The sequence below is a fragment of the Aegilops tauschii genome, chromosome 3, assembly GCF_002575655.3.
Source record: "Aegilops tauschii subsp. strangulata cultivar AL8/78 chromosome 3, Aet v6.0, whole genome shotgun sequence".
NCBI lineage: Eukaryota > Viridiplantae > Streptophyta > Magnoliopsida > Poales > Poaceae > Aegilops > Aegilops tauschii.
Genome location: NC_053037.3, coordinates 442,296,869 through 442,317,263, shown reverse-complemented (window position 1 = coordinate 442,317,263; position 20,395 = coordinate 442,296,869). Strand labels below are relative to the sequence as shown.

The following is a 20,395-nucleotide window of genomic DNA, read 5'->3' as shown; positions in this document are numbered from 1 at the left end:
CCAAGAAGAAGCAGAGGAGAGGAGAGGAGAGGAAGATCCACTACAGATGCTTATCAGAGGGTGCCTAGAGCACAAAGGTCTGCAACTGTGCTAGTCAGTGACACAAGGGCCACAACTTCTGCACCTGCAACCACAGCCTCAGTTGCCCCTTCAGTGGCAACCCCTCCAGTTCCTCAGACGTCAGTCGAAGTCTTTGCAGATGTTGTTCTCTTCTTCGCACTCCGGAGCTCCCGGAGATCGTGCTTAGAGTGCCGTATAGCACTATGCATTTTCAAGCTTTTTGGTAACTTGTTGCCAAAGGGGGAGAAAGTGTATAGATCATATATAGGCTGAGAGAGTGTGTGTGTGTTTTGCTTCTTATTTGTCTCTCTTGCTACTTTTTTGCTCGTGTGTTTGCTACTATATTTGTGCTTGTGTGTAAGATACTCTTATGATCATGTGGTTGATCATATTATGCTTTAATGAGTGTGCTTGAATGATGTTATCTTATCATTTGTGTATGATCAATCATTTTTGTCTTGGTGATGAGTGCATGCTGTTTATATTCTATCATTCTGAGCGCTCCACCAAGATGTATGTGACATGGAAGAGTAACCCATGATCCTAATTAATTGTGCATTTGCATTCAAAAGTAAATCATAAATAATGCACAAATTTAGGGGGTGCTCTTGCTTATCACATACTTCTCAAAGCAACGATATATTTCATTCATATTATCTTTCGTCGAAGCTTTGATCTATATGTTGTCATCAATTACCAAAAAGAGGGAGATTGAAAGTGCAACAAATCTCTGGATGGTTTTGGTAATTCATAACAACATATAACTCATTGAACTAATATTCTTTCAAGTAAATTATTTTAGAAAGTTCAATGATTGGTATGGCATGGACTAGAGTTGTGGACCCCTCAAAATGCTAAGAATTTTTTTGGCAAAGCTCAAGACTCTTCATTTATATTTTAGTGATCCAAGATCACATTGAGTCCATAGGAAAAGTCAATACTATGCAAACTCTCTCTTTCCCTTTCGTAACGTTTCGGTCTTAGCGAAATGAGTGATCGCTCCCACCAAGTCTGCCTGACCAACTCTCTGTTAACCTATTACCGAAATCGGTCTCACCAAGTTCAAGTAATCGGTCAAACCGACATAAGGTTTTGCCCTAACCCTAGCACATCGGTCCCGTCGACGGCAGATGGGGGACGGCGCTCGCAGCGCCGACGCCAGGTCCCTGCTCGAGTTCTGGAGCCCGGCCACCCAACGCTCTTGGATCCTGGCCATGCGCTCGTCGACGGGGGTCAGAGGACGGCGCGGTGGTGGGCGAGGCGGAGCCATCGGAGGAGAGGAGAGGGAGGGGCGGTGAGGCGGAGAGGAGCGGTGGAAACAGTGCGGGCGGGGCGGTGACAGGAGAGTGGGAGGGAGTTATGAGACATCCCCTCCGCCTCCCGCGCGCCCGAGGCATGTAGCCTCCTCGTACGCGTGGCCGCGCTGGGTCAGATTCGTGAGAAACTGCCGACCAGGCCAGGCTCAAACCTGCTTTAAGTTTCGTGCGGGCCTTTTGAATTGCGTGCGCGCAACCAAACACGTCTCAAGAGGTAGTATTTCCGTGTGGATGCTCTGATAGTGCTGCTTCGCCCGCGCTCCCCGAAAATCAGAAGCGAAACGCGCGCGGGAGGACACGAGGAGCGGCGCTGGGAAGCACAGCAGGCCTCGACGGCGGCGGCGCAGGTCAGCCCTCATCCTCCTCTTATCTCCCCGCCCACCCCCCTCCTTTCTCTCTGCGGCGTTAAGCGTCGGCCCATCTGCCCCTCACGACGGCGTCCTCCATGTCGGATGCGGCTCGACCACCACGGCCGCTGCCTCCTGCCACTCATGGCGACCGCCGCGTCGCCCCCTCACCCACCACCGCCGGGACCCCATGGCGACCGAGCCTTTTCCCCTCGCCCCCATGGCGGCTGCTGTTGTGTAAGCGCTGCTGTGCCTGTGTAGGTGCTGTTATTTCTGTACAGGTGCTGCTGTTGTATTCTTGACATATACTCCCTCCGTTCCTAAATACTTGTCTTTCTAGGCATTTCAAATGACTATCACATATGGATGTATGTAGACATATTTTAGAGTGTAGATTCACTCATTTTACTCCGTATGTAGTCACTTGTTGAAATGCCTAGAAAGACAAGTATTTAGGAACGGAGGGAGTATAACCTTCCACAGATATTCACATGTTGCACACAAGTTAGTTTTAAACATTACTCCCTCTGTAGAGAAATATAAGAGCGTTTCCCTATATTCAAAGTACAATGTTCATCCTATTACAAATGAGCAATTCCATTTTGGAAAATGATCATCCAAATAATATTCAGAATTGAGTCTCTCATGTGAATTCCAAGTGTCTATTCTTGAACACATCCAAACAACATTATTCAGGTTCAATTTCAATATCAATGTCTGCGAGGTTTGATGTTGGGACCAATTCAATTCCATGGCCCTCAATATCAACATCAACATCCAAGTGGAGCCTTAATATATAGGAGGCCACATTTGGTGAGTGAATTGGACTTTCTCTCATCGGCATACTGCAAATTGTTCATGCAGGGTTGAGAATAAGAAACAGTGACCTGTCCCACCTGGCGCAAATGCCTTGTTACTACGATGTTGCCGACATCCTCATGGAGGAGGAGGTAACCATGCTCGTGTTATCCTCTGGTTTCATTTATGCTTGTGCAGATGGCATGAATACTCTACTGTAATTGCAGCTTATTTCGGTTGTTTTCCAAGTAACTGCAAATGGCGTTGGTCTGCTAGATCCTGGTGCCGAGAGAAACAGTGTAAGCATCTTTTTTCACCCTTAGTGTAAGACTGTAAGCATCTGCCCAACGGCATTTGTGTATTTATGTTTAACTGCTATGTTAAACTTGCTATGGGCAACTGCTGCCAATTCTTCCTCTGATCTGTTTGTTCTTGAGCAAGTTACTTTTCAAGTACGTTGACTAGTTGAATGATATTTACCTGAGATAGATGCATCATATTTTAGTTTGCAAAATTGATATGGAATGCTAGATGCTTTCTTTTGCCCTTCTGCCTTATTTCTTAGCGAACACCAACTGGGAGTTAGATGCTTTGGTTTTTTAGCACCTTTTCTTGCCACTGTGGAAAATGAATCAGAGTATTTATCTGGTTCCAATGCTTAATTTCTTATATTCTTTATGTTCAGGTTGAAAAGGGTGCTAAAGTAGACCTTCCATTTTGGCTTGCGCATGGAATGCTGTCTCTGGAACAAGCGGTGTCAATAAATGTCCCTCCTTGCTTCACCCAGAAGTAGGCTTCTTTGTAATCTGTTTTTTGTATTTGTAGTAATTCTTGAGAGAGACACTAATATATACTGGATGCAGTAGTATGTAGTTATCGTTCTCATTTCAACAAGTTTACATGGAAATTCCTCGTGTCAACTTAATGCTGCTTTTAAGTAAATACCCTTTTTAACTGAATGAAAATACCCATTGGTTGAATTTTGTGGCTTGTGTGACGTAATTTGCATGCAGAACTCGGAAGGAGATCCAAGCTGATGCAGCCTGTGTTGATTTGAGGGTTCGGTGCCCTTACTTTTATGAGCTTGGATGCAAGATTGTTCCTCTGTAAGTTCTGAACGACCTCAGTTACACATTCTATTTTATTTCCATTTTTTTCTATCTCATGACCTTTCTCTGTGCAATCTTGAATTCGCAAATTCTCAATTAAATGTTTCTATACGATTTTGTTAGAAATAGATTACCCACTCCATTCTCAGTTGCAATAACTGGGTAATTGTGTAGGCATACAACACTACAATGCATTATCCTTTCTACATGTATTCTGTTTTTGTAAAAAATTAAATGCTTACATGCCCATAAAAAAGAGAATTGCAGTGGCATATTAAGTTAACATAGGAGGAACTTCTGTAAGTTCAAGTAGCTGTAATCTTGGGGAGAAGATGCAGTTAATACTATGAATTGTGCGTAGGTAAAGTTAACTCCTGCTAACAGAAATGCAATCATATGGTTTTCTTTACTGAGGGCCCAGACTAACACATGCTTTTAACCACACTCACAATGTTATCTCCCATCTCAATTTAACCAAACTATGTTCAAATTGGTGTTTAATCCAAATGATCATAACTTCCAGCCTCATGGTTTGAGCATGTTCTACTGTTCCTATTTGGCACTTGGCAGCAAGCTCCCTTTTGTCTGCTCCAACAAATGATTTAATAAGTCATAGTGAGACATGCCTTTTTGCTTTAGCCTTTTAGTTTCAGTTTTGCTTCTAACAAGATTCAAATAAACCGCACCTTCTTGAAATGTGATTGATTGTTCTTCTTGTTCTTTCATTTTATTCCGAATAAGGTAGTATATGGTCGCTTCGAAATGATCAAATATATTCCAAATAAGGCAGCTCCCAGCACAGAAACTACTTACAATCATGTAAAAAAAACTACTTACAATCAGGTCACTAGGAAAACACTAGAACAGAACATGAACCAGTTCAAAATACTGCAGCTACTGCATTGCTCCCTCCTCAGGCACCTTCAATACGTAGGACCATTGGACCCCATCCCTGCCTCTGCTGAAAAAATTCACTGGCCACCAGCGTTAGCATAATTTTGCCGCGTTGCGACAGTGTGTAACTAAATTTTCCTGAATAAGTAAGTTATGGTTATTTGAGGTTTGTCCCTTTTCGAAGGCATACTCTGGACGATGTACTTAATTAGGACAAGAGCTGACTGTAATCATCGTAATCTGGAAATTTCAAGGACCCAGATATAGATCTCAATGGTGATTTGCCTTCAATTTTAGTTGCACTTGAACATAAATAATTGAATGTTTAGTAGCCGGCTAGCCGCCTGTAGCACATGTCGTGAGAAACTGGGTGAACATATAGAGGTGCCACTTGACAGTGAATTGGTTATACTCTGAGTGATCCTAATTGGGATTTGAGTTTCTCCTGATGGTTCAGGTGAATAGGTTGAAAATGTGTAACTATTCTCAGATTAGATATGATCTATGTCAATCACAATGCCAACGTGTCATTTCATGACATGCATTGTGTGGCACATTCTTTTGTGCTCAGTTTGGAGCTCTGAATTTCCTTATAAGCAGACCAGGAAAGGCTCTGAATTGCTCCCCTTCTATATGCAGGTGATAAAATTGACCCAAGTCACCCAACCCATCTGGTTTACTGTCCACATTCAGTTTGAAAGACCCCCCGCAGGAGGTGGAGTCCTCACTGCTGTTCCAATTTTGTCAGTTCTGTGAAATATTGTTAGGTGTTGGCTTTGTAGTTCGTACAATGAGCAAGGGATACCATGAAGTTGTTATGTAGTGATGTTTGGGCATCTCCAATGGGAGGCGCTAGGCCAGGGCGCCAGGAAAGAAATCCCAGTAGATCGTCGGTTAGGCTGTTTATTCCCAGCGCCTAGTGTGGCATTGATGCAAAGAAAAGCATCGAGCGCTAGGCTGTTTCCTTTCACGCACGAGAGCTGGGCACTTCTTTCTAATTGGTAATTAGAGCCTGTTATTAGCGCCTCCCATTCGAAGAGAGGGTGCTAGATCCCTTTTTATTTTCTGGATATTTATTTTTCACGCCACAAGCGCCTATATAGGCGCCTACCATTGGAGATGCCCTTATATATTATCCACCCCCCCCCCCCCCCACACACACACACAGACACACACATTCTTAATACATTTCACTGTACCATTCAAAGTTTGTTTCTAAATGCATATCATCTACTATTTGAGGTAACTTTACACCATTTTTTCCTTTTGTCTATTCCCAATCCCATTAATTTGTATGGACTAGACTATGTGACTAGCACAAAACTTTGAAAGGTAATAAGTGGTGTAATAGAGGGGGAATTCGATCTTTAACCCCACACTTGAGTTATTACTTCCCTACTATAATGGTCAGACTAAATTATTTTCCTCGCCGAATTATGAAGTTTGCATGGCTGCATCAACAGGGTGGGTGACAAGAGCATTGGCCAGTTCTTGCGCTACGCGTTCACCAGTAGGTACAAGGAGATACTAAGCAAGGCACACAGCTCTTCGACGATGACAGTGCCCAAGTTCGCAACACGCCTTACAAAAGAAGAAGCTCAAGGTACAAACATCTCCCTCATGCACTTACTCGTTCCCCTGTTTGTTTTCCCCTACCATATCAACCACTCCGACTCGGGTTAACTTTGGTTCTTTTCGCCGTGAAGTGTTTGAATCTGCTAGGGAGTCGATGTCCGCCTTCAGGAAGTGGCGCGTCCGGGGTGCGAGGCTGCAGAAGGCGTCCATTCTTGGAAGGAAGAGGAAGACAAAGTTGCCTGACGGGCCTTCGACGCCCTGAACTGTTTTTACTGTGGAGCGCAGTGCCTGGGCGGGAGAGGGCCAATGTTTGCACACTGATCGATCTGGTACTGTAAATGTATGGAACAGAAAAAGCGCGAAAGGCAGTTGTGATCTGCGATCAGACGTCGGCGCACCTGATATGTTTGTTTGAATACTCGTATCTTCAATTTGTCAGTTGGACACACCTTAATTGGAGTAAGAGGCTGGGGTTCGCCTCCTGGGTTGGCCATCTCATCTTATTCCTCTCCTGGTTTAGCACATGGGAAATAAATCAATCCCATCAATTTAAGCAGTTACATGCTGACTTGTGAATCTCGGTTGTGCTTGCATGAAGGAGATCCGTTCCCATCAGTTATGCAGTTGCACCTCGCAGCTCCTCTACCTTAATCTTGGGTTGCGGTCTTAGCCTAGTCTCATCTAAACGCTTTTATATCAGACGAGTGCTAGGTGTAAGCCGGCTGATAGCTCCCAGTTATAAGCCTCCTTCATAACCGTCCGATCGTGCATATCGTAGCCAATCGCTTGGTGGCCTGCGAGTCAAACTTGCTCTCAACGCACATCTTGGAACGCAGGAACAACCCATGCAGTGCCCACTCTCGCGCTCCAAGCACACCAACCAGCACAGCAGCAGCGGCTGCGACGCCGCCGTCCGAGTTGACGTTGCCGGAGCTGCGATGCAGCGGTTGCTGACCCCGCCAGAGGTACAGTGCAGTGACCACGACACTGCCGGAGCTGCGATGCAACGGACGCTAGAGTTGCAATGCAGCAGCCACGACAACGTCGGAGCTGCGATGCAGCCGCCATCCGAGTTGACGCCGCCGGAGCTGCGGTCGTCGGAGTTGCCTGTTGGAAATAATCTTGTTGCCTCAAAATATCTAGGCCGGCGCCGCTCCCTCCCCGGGGCGACACGGGCGGCGACCCCCGCTCCTCCTGCAGCCTCCCCTCACCAGCCCCTCTCCTCCTCGCCGTCGCCGGTGACCTCCGGCAGCGGCGGGGTGCTCTCTGGCCGCTGCTCACTCGGGAGGAGGGGATCTCGCGTGCGGGTGGCGGCTGTCCGGCGTTCGGCTCCGGGGCAGCGTCCTTGCTCGCGGCGGAGGCGGTCTTCGGCGTGCGTCGCGGCGTCTGGTCGCGGTGCGCGAGGTCGCAGTCGTCGGGCCTGTTCGGTCCCGATCCGATCTGGGATCCGCAGGCGGCAGTTGGCGCGGGCGGTGGAGGGAGGCTCGGCTCCTCTGTTGCGCGTCCTGGAGGCCTCCTGCAGCGTCTTCTCCGGCTAGGTGCCGTGGTGGTTCAGGCTGGGGCTTCGGCCGGTCAGCTGCCGATCTGGTAGCTCGTCCGGCGAGTTGGGGTGGGGTGGCTGTGACGCCCCCGATTTGACCGTACACTAATCATGCACGCAAATGTGTATGATCAAGATCAGGGACTCACGGGAAGGTATCACAACACAACTCTAAAACATAAATAAGTCATACAAGCATCATAATACAAGCAGGGGCCTCGAGGGCTCGAATACAAGTGCTCGATCACAGACGAGTCAGCAGAAGCAACAATATCTGAGTACAGACATAAGTTAAACAAGTTTGCCTTAAGAAGGCTAGCACAAAAGTAGCAACGATGGAAAAGGCAAGGCCTCCTGCCTGGGACCTCCTAACTACTCCTCGAAGCCGAACTCCATGTAGAATCATCCTCGGGATCTCTAGCTCCTGGACTCCAGCATCTGGTTGCGACAATCAGGTATAGAAGGGGGAAAAGAGGGAGAAAAGCAACCGTGAGTACTCATCCAAAGTACTCGCAAGCAAGGAGCTACACTACATATGCATGGGTATATGTGTAAAGGGGCATATCAGTGGACCGAACTGCAGAATGCCAGAATAAAAGGGGGATAGCTAGCCCTGTCGAAGACTACGCTTCTGGCAGCCTCCATCTTGCAGCATGTAGAAGAGAGTAGATTGAAGTCCTCCAAGTAGCATCGCATAGCATAATCCTACCCGGCGATCCCCTCCTCGTCGCCCTATTAGAGAGCGATCACCGGGTTGTATCTGGCACTTGGAAGGGTGTATTTTATTCAGTATCCGGTTCTAGTTGTCATAAGGTCAAGGTACAACTCCGGGTCGTCCTTTTACCGAGGGACACGACTATTCGAATAGATAAACTTCCCTGCAGGGGTGCACCACATAACCCAACACGCTCGATCCCATTTGGCCGGACACACTTTTCTGGGTCATGCCCGGCCTCGAAAGATCAACACGTCGCAGCCCCACCTAGGCTCCACCGAGAGGTCAACACGCCGGTCTAAATCCTATGCGCGCAGGGGTCTGGGCCCATCGCCCATTGCACACTTGCACGTTGCGAGGGCGGCCAGAAGCAGACCTAGCCTAGTGGCGTTCCAGTCCAATCTGGCGCGCGCCGCTCCGTCGCTGACGTCAAAAAGAGCTTCGGCTGATACCACGACGCCGGGATGCCCATAGCTACTCCCGCGTAGATGGCTAGTGCGTATAGACCAAATGGCCAGACTCAGATCAAATACCAAGATCTCGTTAAGCGTGTTAAGTATCCGCGAACGTCGACCAGGGCCAGGCCCACCTCTCACCTAGGCGGTCTCAACCTGCCCTGTCGCTCCTCCATAAAGTAACAGTCGGGGGCCGTCAGGAACCCAGGCCCACCTCTACCGGGATGGAGCCACCTGTCCTTTCAGCCCCCTCATCAGAATCACTTGCGGGTACTCCTCGAGCCGACCCGACTTTAGTCACCACATGTGTCATGTATATAATGTATATAGTATATACCCGTGATCACCTCCCAAAGTGATCACGGCCCAGTAGTATAGCATGGCAGACGGACAAGAGTGTAGGGCCACTGATGGAACACTAGCATCCTATACTAAGCAGTAGGATAGCAGGTAAGGGTAACAACTGTAGCAACAATGACAGGCTATGCATCAGTATAGGATTAACCGAAAGCAGTAACATGCTACACTACTCTAATGCAAGCAGTATAGAGAAGAATAGGCGATATCTGGTGATCAAGGGGGGGGGCTTGCCTGGTTGCTCAGACAAGAGAGAGGGGTCGTCAACTCCGTAGTCATACGGGGCACCAGCAGCGGCGTCGGTCTCGTAGTCTACCGGAGAGAAGAGGGGGAAGAAACAATGAATACAATGCAAACAGATTCATAACGATGCATGACAAAGCAAACGCGGTGTTAGGTGTGCCCTAACGCGGTAAGGAGTAATACCGGCGAAGGGGGAAAACATCCGGGAAAGTATTCCCGATGTTTCGCGTTTTCGGACAGATGAACCGGAGGTGAAATGTTACAGGTTCACTATGCTAGGGACGCGTGGCGGATGAACGGACTGCGTATTCGGATTCGTCTCGTCGTTCTGAGCAACTTTCGGGTAAAAGTTTTTCCATCCGAGCTACGGTTTATTTTATATTAATTTTTAAAGTTTTAATTCAATTTTAGAATTAACAGAATTTATTTAATTCGAAAATCATTTTATGACATCAGCATGACGTCAGCGGTCAACTCTCACCGTTGACTGGGTCAAACCGACAGGAGGGCCCCACTGTCATTGACTGATCACTAATCAACATTAGTTAGTTTTATTAGTATATTAATTAGGTTTTAATTAACTACCTAATCAGGATTAATTAATTTAATTAATTAATTAATTTTTAAAAAAACGTTTCACAGGGGCCGGCCCCACATGTCATTGGCCCTAAGGGCCATATCAGTTCGGGCGTGCGGGCGACGGGTTCTACGGGCGCCGGTGCCCGTGTGGAACCGGGCGCGCCGGCGCAGCGATGCGGGCAACGGCGAGCGACCAGCGACCGGCGTGGGGAGGCGGAGCACGGCGAGGGAGGCCGGAGCGGGGCGGCGAGTGGCGGAGCTGAAGCGGTGCGCAGTTGCGAGCGTGCGGGCCAGCGAGGCCGCAGCAGTGGGCGCCGTGCGGCGGAGGAGCTGCGGGGCGCTGCGGTGAGCGCGCGGTGGCGCGGTCGGCGTGAGCAGCAGCAGCAGGCAAGGAGCGAGCGGGGCATGCGCGGGCACGACGCAGCATGGAGCGCGCGGGATCGTGGCGGATGCGGCGGTGAGCGCGGCCGAGCACACTCGGGGCGCTCGGGTGCGGAACGGCGGTGCGCGGGCGCGCGCATCGGGCGTGGCCGGGAGCAGAGAGGGGGGAAGAGGGGAGGCACGACCGGCGCGGCAGCTCACCGCGTAGCTGTAGGGGGTGGCAGTGGGGGTCGAGGAGGAGGACGGGGACGCGTCGCCGGCGAGGAGGATAGGTCGAGGCGGCGGCGTTCGCTGACGACGTCGGCGAGGCAGAGGCCACGGGCGGGCGACGTGCGAGGAAGGAGGGGCGAGGAGGAGGTTCGATGGCGGGGCGGGGCGGCGTCGGTTGACGGCTCCGGGCGACGGCGGCGAGGGGCTCCGACGAGGTGGCCGTCGGGGGCGCCTGGGTCGGGCGGCGAGCGTTGGGCGCTCCCGATCCAGATCCTGGGGGGATCGGGGGAGTGGGGGAGAATGGGGGAGCGAGTGGGAGGGGGCGAATGGGGATCGGGCTAGGGTTCCGGGGGGGGGGGGGGTAAGGAGAGGGAGTGGGCCGGCCAGTTGGTTGGGCCAGGCCTGCTGGGCCGGAGCCCGGGGGTTCTTTTCCTTTTTTTTGTTAGTTAATTTTCTGTTTTGTTTCTTTTCTTTTTATTTATCTTTCTTTTACTGTTTTACTTTTATTTTTCTTTTATTTTAGTTTTATAAAAATTATCACTAGCACTTAAATTAATACTTTTAAATATACTATTGCCACATTAATCCTCAACCCAAATTAAAATAGTTTAATATTTTATAAAATTGAAAAGGCATTTATTTTAACATTTAAACCTCTATTTTAATTATTTTGAACACTTAAGCATTTTATTAAATTTAGATTTCTCCACCATTATTATCTATGCAATATTTGGTTCACTCCGAACATTTTAGTTTTAATATTTGAAAACTTTTATTGTTTGCCTATATTTTAAATTTTAACTTGAATCGTTTTTGAACTAACTCGAGTTTATCAACAGTAACCGAGGTGACGTGGCACCATTAGCAGAGGTTTACTGTAGCTTGATTATCCGGGCGTCACAATTCTCCTCCACTACAAGAAATCTCGTCCCGAGATTTAAGAGGGAAGTAAAGGGTGAAGGTTCGGGTTACGAAATTCTAGGGAGTGTTCTTGGTCTTGGTTGTTCTTCTCGAAGAGGTTGATCCATTACATTGATGTCTTCATTCTGCTGTTTCAGGTCATCATGATAAAGTTGTCGTCCTTTCTTCGGGAACTCCATCGTACTTACGAAGGAATGAAGGGTGGGTATTCCGGGAGAACAGACCTCCGTAAGGTTGACTATCTGGTCGATAACATCGGCGAAGGTGGCGGAAAGTAACTCTCGAATTGCAACTTAAGAAATTATCGAGAGCAAAGTAAGAAGGTACAAAAATAGAAATTTTCAAGCGCATAGGCAATCGTTCGTTGCCTGAAACAAAGTGTTGAAGGGGTTTAGAGCAATGTGAATAAGCATTGCATCTAATACGAGTATAGATCACTAGGCAGGTGGCCCGTGAATTACATACAAAGTCAAGAGCGAGGAATAATTCTGACAACACGGTGTACAGGAGAGTCAGTTTTCGATCCTGTGGAACTGTGGGGTATGGGCCCACCATGTGGGGTTTTTTTTATAGGAGCAGTGACATGTTGCACGGTCATGATAGCAAGGCATGTCAGAGAGTACCCTGTCAGTTATGTCGGCAACACGTTGGTACCAAGGGCGAGGGACGAAGAGAACCATTTTCCTGCTCGTTGAAACGAGGCGGACCATAAGGCAAAGTTCTCGTCCATCGGTGGCTACCGGGATGTCATCAACAATAGTAACAGGGTCTTGCTGACAGAATTGTACACCGAGGTGTTTACATAAGCAGGAGAATATTACTGCTTAGATCATATAGATCACCAGAAAGGTTAAACCAAACAATGGAAAGGAAAATATGATTATCAGATTAAACAGAAGAATGGAAAGGAAAATGTGTTTAAACACATATTTCAAGGGTGTATCCTTCCCAAGGACAAGCAGAGCATGATATCCAGGACAAGATATAATGTAGAAAACTCTTTAGGTAAGGTGAGAGAAATTTCATGACATCACCCATACAACGGTGTTTGGATAATGGACAAAGAAAATTTTACATTGTTCTTCAAATGTTCCTGTTGAAAATCGGAGTACCATAGACATGCTTCAAGATAGTATTGACATGGTCAACAGGTGAAGATCAGGCTTTGGAAACAAAAAGGATCCATCAGGAACAACTTATAGAATAAGTCTTACAATTTCCTCTTGGAAGAATAGCTAACCTTGCTAAAAGGGAAAACTTATAACAATAGGTCCTCCCGCCAGGTGTGCTGGGTATCATCACCTTACCGGGTCATAAATAGGCCAATGTTATAACTCTTGGAAATATGTTCCAACCATCATATCTGACCGAGATTCAGATCTGATTGGTGTCAGGATAACTCAGACTCAGGTTGCCTGAGAAGAAAGGTGCAACACAAATTGTCGAAACGACATCGAAGATTCTCGGGAGATGAACTATGGAAGCGAGTTCCGAACAAGGGTTCATCATTACATCAAGGAGAGGTGAGGAGGTGACTGATTAACTCAGCGACAATCCATTGAGATTTCCAAAAGATGGATTTCCACCACTATGTGAACAAGGAGATAACATTAGCTAGATCGAATGACTTAATGATGTATGCTCGAGGAAAACATACACAGTTAAACATTGGTTGAAATGTGCACCCGAAATATGGGCTAGGTAGCACAATCAATGTTCGAATGATGATTCATTAAGCCATAGACATAGAATGAAACTATAGACCAATAACTTCAAAGTAATAGGGTTGCTAGAAGTTTAGAATTTACACATCATAGACCATTTGTCGGTATTTTGTTTAGAAACTATGCGGGGACCAAGAAAGAATGGTGATGTGAGAAGTATCACTGTACCAAGAATTCTTAATAGGTGGAGTAATGTTCACGACATTCTTGACATCAAAGATGGTAATACTCCACGGTAGAACATAACATAAGTTGGATAGTAGGGGAAATCAAGATACAACACAAAATATGAACAAGTTTGTGTTGGGGGGAGGTAAGAATGTTGTCGATGATAACACAATTCATCGAGGGGCAAGGATGGTATTTCTCATCCTGAATTTCGACACACAACTTGGAAGAAGTCAAATTGTTGACAAAGATCACGACAAATTTGTCGAGAGGTTTTCAAGAAGATGTAATTGATCGACGATGACATCAAGTCAAAGGAATGATGAAAGCGAAAGGTTATTGGAACCACGGATAGGGCACAAACTCGAAATCAAGTTTGCTATTCAAGGAGAAGTGATATGACGAGGGAGATCGATGCAAGATTAGCTCACTGTCGAAATTTGTGCGCTGGGAAGGTCCAGGTAGCCCAGTTAAAATCATCAAGATAATGATATAGCCAAACAGGCTAGGAATGGCGTGATCGGGTACAAACTCGTACTTAAAGAAGATTACTAAGAGTTGTTGAACCGTAGTGCGGACTCGGTTCAGTTATCTGTGTCTTTGCGTGATTAATAACTCAGAGCCCGTGGAAAATTGGAATCAATGAGAATGTAGCACTTGATGGAGAACTCATAACAAGTTATGCAGTTCCGTGATAATCTCGAGATACCAGGGGGTAATGCTCGACGACAGATCAAAGTAGAGGTTGGACTAGGGTATTGCTCTGCAGAAGACAAGTGCTTAAACTTGCACGAGAAATGGTATTTAAAGGAGAACATGGTCGGAACCACGATTGAAAAAGGCCAGATCCCAGATATAAGATGAACTTATACCAATGGAATAATTAATTTAAGAAAAGCTTTAATGATAAGATCTACATCGTGTCCATGGGCATGAACGCAAAGTTCAAGGTCGACTCCCACTTCTCCAATGCATAACCTTTCATTTACTTCTCGCGTTCGATGAAGTTGTATGGTAGAAAATTATCTGGTAAAATACCAGAAGGGTATGGCTTGTGAAAACCTTCGAGTTCATACGGTTTTTAGGGAAGGTATAGGTTCAACCCATCAGGGCATCTTAGGAACATATACCACGAACTTCAAAAGTAAACAACACAAGCTCAAAAGTAGAGCATGGTTGACAAAGCAGAAGATACAATTTACCAAAGGCATTATATACCCGTGGAAAGGCTCACAAGGTTATTCAATATGAAGGACACTGTCGGATAAAATCCAACAAAGGAACCGATGGTCCACAAGGGATCTTATGTGAGCATCGGTACTCAACCAGAGGAAGAAGAATGCAAGGAGATCTGATTATAGAAACAACTGACTAACCCAAAGTTCAAATGCAAAAGAATTATGATTTCCAAATCAGGGGGTCAGAAGCTACGCTCTGATCAAGGATGGATAAGTTGAGTAGGCTTAGGGGTACAATCGATAGTAATTTGATTAGTCGAGAACCAGCTCCTGTTCAAATGACATCTGAGCCGGAAGGATGAATTCTAGGATTCGACTGAGGAATGCGAGCATCGCAATAAATTGAATCAACGGACTCAAAATGATAATGACAAGAGATGCCAATAAGATTACGAGACTTAAGATTAATCATAATGCAAGTAAGCAAGAATTTCAAGAGCAACAGGCTCCTGAAGATTTTCGGAAGATCGAATGATATTTTGAACACTTCTGTGAAATACTTGAATCAACTGGGAATGAGCGGATACTCGGTAAGTGCGAGGATTATCCGTAGGGGTATTCAGGTGACAATGAACAGCAAGGTAGTAAGCTCAAAGGATTCTCGGAACAACAGAGAGAATTTCGGGGTATCTTGTAATAACAAGACCATCTGGGAAACATTGTATGAATGGCGAGTATACGTGGTTATCCATAGGAGTTTATCGATGAAAGGGAATTGCAAAAGCGATGAACACAAGTTCTCGGGTTATCAGTGGAGAGTATCTTCAGGGTCTTCACGTGCAACAGACGATCATCAGTAATAAGGGGCTCTCCGGGTGAAAGTGATAACGAGATCCTAATGTTAGATTTAGTAAAATCATTTAACCCGAATAGAAGAGAGATCAGAGTCCCAGAGTATAGGCAAGGAGTAAAGGATCCTAATACCACCCAATGGCGACGTGGGCTCGTAAGACACACAACCATGTTAGTAAATTTTTTTGAAATGTCTAGACTCGACTTCGGCCAAGGAGTGTGGAAGGGGGATTCCTATAGGCAGTCGGCTCTGATACCAACTTGTGACGCCCCCGATTTGACCGTACACTAATCATGCACGCAAATGTGTACGATCAAGATCAGGGACTCACGGGAAGGTATCACAACACAACTCTAAAACATAAATAAGTCATACAAGCATCATAATACAAGCCAGGGGCCTCGAGGGCTCGAATACAAGTGCTCGATCACAGACGAGTCAGCAGAAGCAACAATATCTGAGTACAGACATAAGTTAAACAAGTTTGCCTTAAGAAGGCTAGCACAAAAGTAGCAACGATGGAAAAGGCAAGGCCTCCTGCCTGGGACCTCCTAACTACTCCTCGAAGCCGAACTCCATGTAGAATCATCCTCGGGATCTCTAGCTCCTGGACTCCAGCATCTGGTTGCGACAATCAGGTATAGAAGGGGGAAAAGAGGGAGAAAAGCAACCGTGAGTACTCATCCAAAGTACTCGCAAGCAAGGAGCTACACTACATATGCATGGGTATATGTGTAAAGGGGCATATCAGTGGACTGAACTGCAGAATGCCAGAATAAAAGGGGGATAGCTAGCCCTGTCGAAGACTACGCTTCTGGCAGCCTCCATCTTGCAGCATGTAGAAGAGAGTAGATTGAAGTCCTCCAAGTAGCATCGCATAGCATAATCCTACCCGGCGATCCCCTCCTCGTCGCCCTGTTAGAGAGCGATCACCGGGTTGTATCTGGCACTTGGAAGGGTGTATTTTATTCAGTATCCGGTTCTAGTTGTCATAAGGACAAGGTAAAACTCCGGGTCGTCCTTTTACCGAGGGACACGACTATTCGAATAGATAAACTTCCCTGCAGGGGTGCACCACATAACCCAACACGCTCGATCCCATTTGGCCGGACACACTTTTCTGGGTCATGCCCGGCCTCGGAAGATCAACACGTCGCAGCCCCACCTAGGCTCCACCGAGAGGTCAACACGCCGGTCTAAATCCTATGCGCGCAGGGGTCTGGGCCCATCGCCCATTGCACACTTGCACGTTGCGAGGGCGGCCAGAAGCAGACCTAGCCTAGTGGCGTTCCAGTCCAATCTGGCGCGCGCCGCTCCGTCGCTGACGTCAAAAAGAGCTTCGGCTGATACCACGACGCCGGGATGCCCATAGCTACTACCGCGTAGATGGCTAGTGCGTATAGACCAAATGGCCAGACTCAGATCAAATACCAAGATCTCGTTAAGCGTGTTAAGTATCCGCGAAGGTCGACCAGGGCCAGGCCCACCTCTCACCTAGGCGGTCTCAACCTGCCCTGTCGCTCCTCCATAAAGTAACAGTCGGGGGCCGTCAGGAACCCAGGCCCACCTCTACCGGGATGGAGCCACCTGTCCTTTCAGCCCCCTCATCAGAATCACTTGCGGGTACTCCTCGAGCCGACCCGACTTTAGTCACCACATGTGTCATGTATATAATGTATATAGTATATACCCGTGATCACCTCCCAAAGTGATCACGGCCCAGTAGTATAGCATGGCAGACGGACAAGAGTGTAGGGCCACTGATGGAACACTAGCATCCTATACTAAGCAGTAGGATAGCAGGTAAGGGTAACAACTGTAGCAACAATGACAGGCTATGCATCAGTATAGGATTAACCGAAAGCAGTAACATGCTACACTACTCTAATGCAAGCAGTATAGAGAAGAATAGGCGATATCTGGTGATCAAGGGGGGGGGGCTTGCCTGGTTGCTCAGACAAGAGAGAGGGGTCGTCAACTTCGTAGTCATACGGGGCACCAGCAGCGGCGTCGGTCTCGTAGTCTACCGGAGAGAAGAGGGGGAAGAAACAATGAATACAATGCAAACAGATTCATAACGATGCATGACAAAGCAAACGCGGTGTTAGGTGTGCCCTAACGCGGTAAGGAGTGATACCGGCGAAGGGGGAAAACATCCGGGAAAGTATTCCCGATGTTTCGCGTTTTCGGACAGATGAACCGGAGGTGAAATGTTACAGGTTCACTATGCTAGGGACGCGTGGCGGATGAACGGACTGCGTATTCGGATTCGTCTCGTTGTTCTGAGCAACTTTCAGGTACAAAGTTTTTCCATCCGAGCTACGGTTTATTTTATATTAATTTTTAAAGTTTTAATTCAATTTTAGAATTAACAGAATTTATTTAATTCGAAAATCATTTTATGACGCCAGCATGACGTTAGCGGTCAACTCTGACCGTTGACTGGGTCAAACCGACAGGAGGGCCCCACTGTCATTGACTGATCACTAATCAACATTAGTTAGTTTTATTAGTATATTAATTAGGTTTTAATTAACTACCTAATCAGGATTAATTAATTTAATTAATTAATTAATTTTTAAATTAATTTTAATTAATTAATTTATAAAAAAAAACGTTTCACAGGGGCCGGCCCCACATGTCATTGGCCCTAAGGGCCATATCAGTTCGGGCGTGCGGGCGACGGGTTCTACGGGCGCCGGTGCCCGTGTGGAACCGGGCGCGCCGGCGCAGCGATGCGGGCAACGGCGAGCGACCAGCGACCGGCATGGGGAGGCGGAGCACGGCGAGGGAGGCCGGAGCGGGGCGGCGAGTGGCGGAGCTGAAGCGATGCGCAGTTGCGAGCGTGCGGGCCAGCGAGGCCGCAGCAGCGGGCGCCGTGCGGCGGAGGAGCTGCGGGGCGCTGCGGTGAGCGCGCGGTGGCGGGTCGGCGTGAGCAGCAGCAGCAGGCAAGGAGCGAGCGGGGCATGCGCGGGCACGACGCAGCATGGAGCGCGCGGGATCATGGCGGATGCGGCGGTGAGCGCGGCCGAGCACACTCGGGGCGCTCGGGTGCGGAACGGCGGTGCGCGGGCGCGCGCATCGGGCTTGGCCGGGAGCAGAGAGGGGGAAGAGGGGAGGCGCGACCGGCGCGGCAGCTCACCGCGTAGCTGTAGGGGGGTGGCAGTGGGGGTCGAGGAGGAGGACGGGGACGCGTCGCCGGCGAGGAGGATAGGTCGAGGCGGCGGTGTTCGGTGACGACGTCGGCGAGGCAGAGGCCACGGGCGGGCGACGTGCGAGGGAGGAGGGGCGAGGAGGAGGTTCGATGGCGGGGCGGGGCGGCGTCGGTTGACGGCTCCGGGCGACGACAGCGAGGGGCTCCGACGAGGTGGCCGTCGGGGGCGCCTGGGTCGGGCGGCGAGCGTTGGGCGCTCCCGATCCAGATCCTGGGGGGATCGGGGGAGTGGGGGAGAATGGGGGAGCGAGTGGGAGGGGGCGAATGGGGATCGGGCTAGGGTTCCGGGGGGGGGGGGGTGGGGATAAGGAGAGGGAGTGGGCCGGCCAGTTGGTTGGGCCAGGCCTGCTGGGCCGGAGCCCGGGGGTTCTTTTCCTTTTTTTTGTTAGTTAATTTTCTGTTTTGTTTCTTTTCTTTTTATTTATCTTTCTTTTACTGTTTTACTTTTAGTTTTCTTTTATTTTAGTTTTATAAAAATTATCACTAGCACTTAAATTAATACTTTTAAATATACTATTGCCACATTAATCCTCAACCCAAATTAAAATAGTTTAATATTTTATAAAATTGAAAAGGCATTTATTTTAACATTTAAACCTCTATTTTAATTATTTTGAACACTTAAGCATTTTATTAAATTTAGATTTCTCCACCATTATTATCTATGCAATATTTGGTTCACTCCGAACATTTTAGTTTTAATATTTGAAAACTTTTATTGTTTGCCTATATTTTAAATTTTAACTTGAATCGTTTTTGAACTAACTCGAGTTTATCAACAGTAACCGAGGTGACGTGGCACCATTAGCAGAGGTTTACTGTAGCTTGATTATCCGGGCGTCACAGTGGCGGCCCTTCCTCCCTGCTCGGGGCTCTTCTGTGGCGCAGCAGCAGCAATGGGTTGCTGGATCTGGCCTGTTTCGGCCGTGTTCGGCTCGTCGGCGTCTGGCCGGCAGCGAGGATTGTGGTGGCTTTTGCTTGGTCATGGCGCGATGGCTTCGTGGGAGGTGTGCGGGTCAGCGGAGGTGCTATGCGTGGGGGTGTGGGTGTGGGTGTTGCTCCGGGCGAAAGCTTGCCGCGCTCTTGCCGGCCGACGGCGTCGGCGTCTGTGGACGTCGTTTCACCTTCTTGGAGGCGCCGCCGTGGAGTCCACCCTTCACGCACCCTTGGATCCAGTTCTTCGGGCGAAAGCCTAAGACCCAGTCGGGTCGGGCGACGGCGTCGGCATCGTCGCTTCCCTCTTTGGGGCGTCACCTGGAAGAACTTTGGATCCCGTTTGCACGCTCCATGGGTTGGTCGTGGTGGTGCGTCCTGCTCAGGACCGAGGGTGGTGTGTTCTTCTTCAGGTGTTTCTCTTAGGCTGTCCTACGTGTGGTCTCTGGCCTGCTCTGTGCATGCTCATGCCCCTGCTCTGTTGAGGCGAGCCTCGGGCTCTTGGTCTCGTCTTGGTTCACCTTTGCTTAATGACGACGCAATGACGCCTCCCCGACTTGCTAATCGTCTTGAACTTCCGTGGTGGAGCGCTCAGTCAAGGTTCGTGTTAAGCTTTGGCACAAGGTTCGTGTTAAGCTTTGGCACTCGTTGATTGTGGATGCTCCTCCGTTGTGCTGTGGGGTTTGATACGCACGACGGTGCAGTGCGTTAGGCTGTTTGTAGAGTCTTGGTATTGTGATTCCTCGACACACCCCTCATCTACCTGGTCCTGTTAGTATGCTAGCTAGGTCTTGCCTTATGTTGGGCGTCCCGTTCCTCTCCTTT

At 48.2% G+C, this 20,395-nt stretch overlaps 1 protein-coding gene across 1 annotated transcript; it reads left to right on the top strand.

Annotated features, from left to right (window-relative positions):
• Nucleotides 1-1,589: 1,589 nt before the first annotated feature.
• Nucleotides 1,590-6,675, top strand: LOC109749570 (DNA replication complex GINS protein PSF3). The gene is made up of 7 exons (XM_020308512.4): nt 1,590-1,723; nt 2,588-2,673; nt 2,749-2,820; nt 3,207-3,310; nt 3,535-3,627; nt 5,988-6,127; nt 6,231-6,675. The coding sequence occupies exons 2-7, from the start codon at nt 2,629-2,631 to the stop codon at nt 6,359-6,361; spliced, it is 585 nt and encodes a 194-aa protein (XP_020164101.1). The 5' UTR covers nt 1,590-1,723; nt 2,588-2,628; the 3' UTR covers nt 6,362-6,675.
• Nucleotides 6,676-20,395: the final 13,720 nt, after the last annotated feature.

Bases quoted from the DNA above. Each gene is read 5' to 3' on its own strand.
- LOC109749570 (XM_020308512.4), top strand. From the start codon at position 2,629: ATGCCTTGTTACTACGATGTTGCCGACATCCTCATGGAGGAGGAG. The intron at 2,674-2,748 runs GTAACCATGCTC...CTGTAATTGCAG, and splicing joins ACATCCTCATGGAGGAGGAG to CTTATTTCGGTTGTTTTCCA. The intron at 6,128-6,230 runs GTACAAACATCT...TTCGCCGTGAAG, and splicing joins TACAAAAGAAGAAGCTCAAG to TGTTTGAATCTGCTAGGGAG.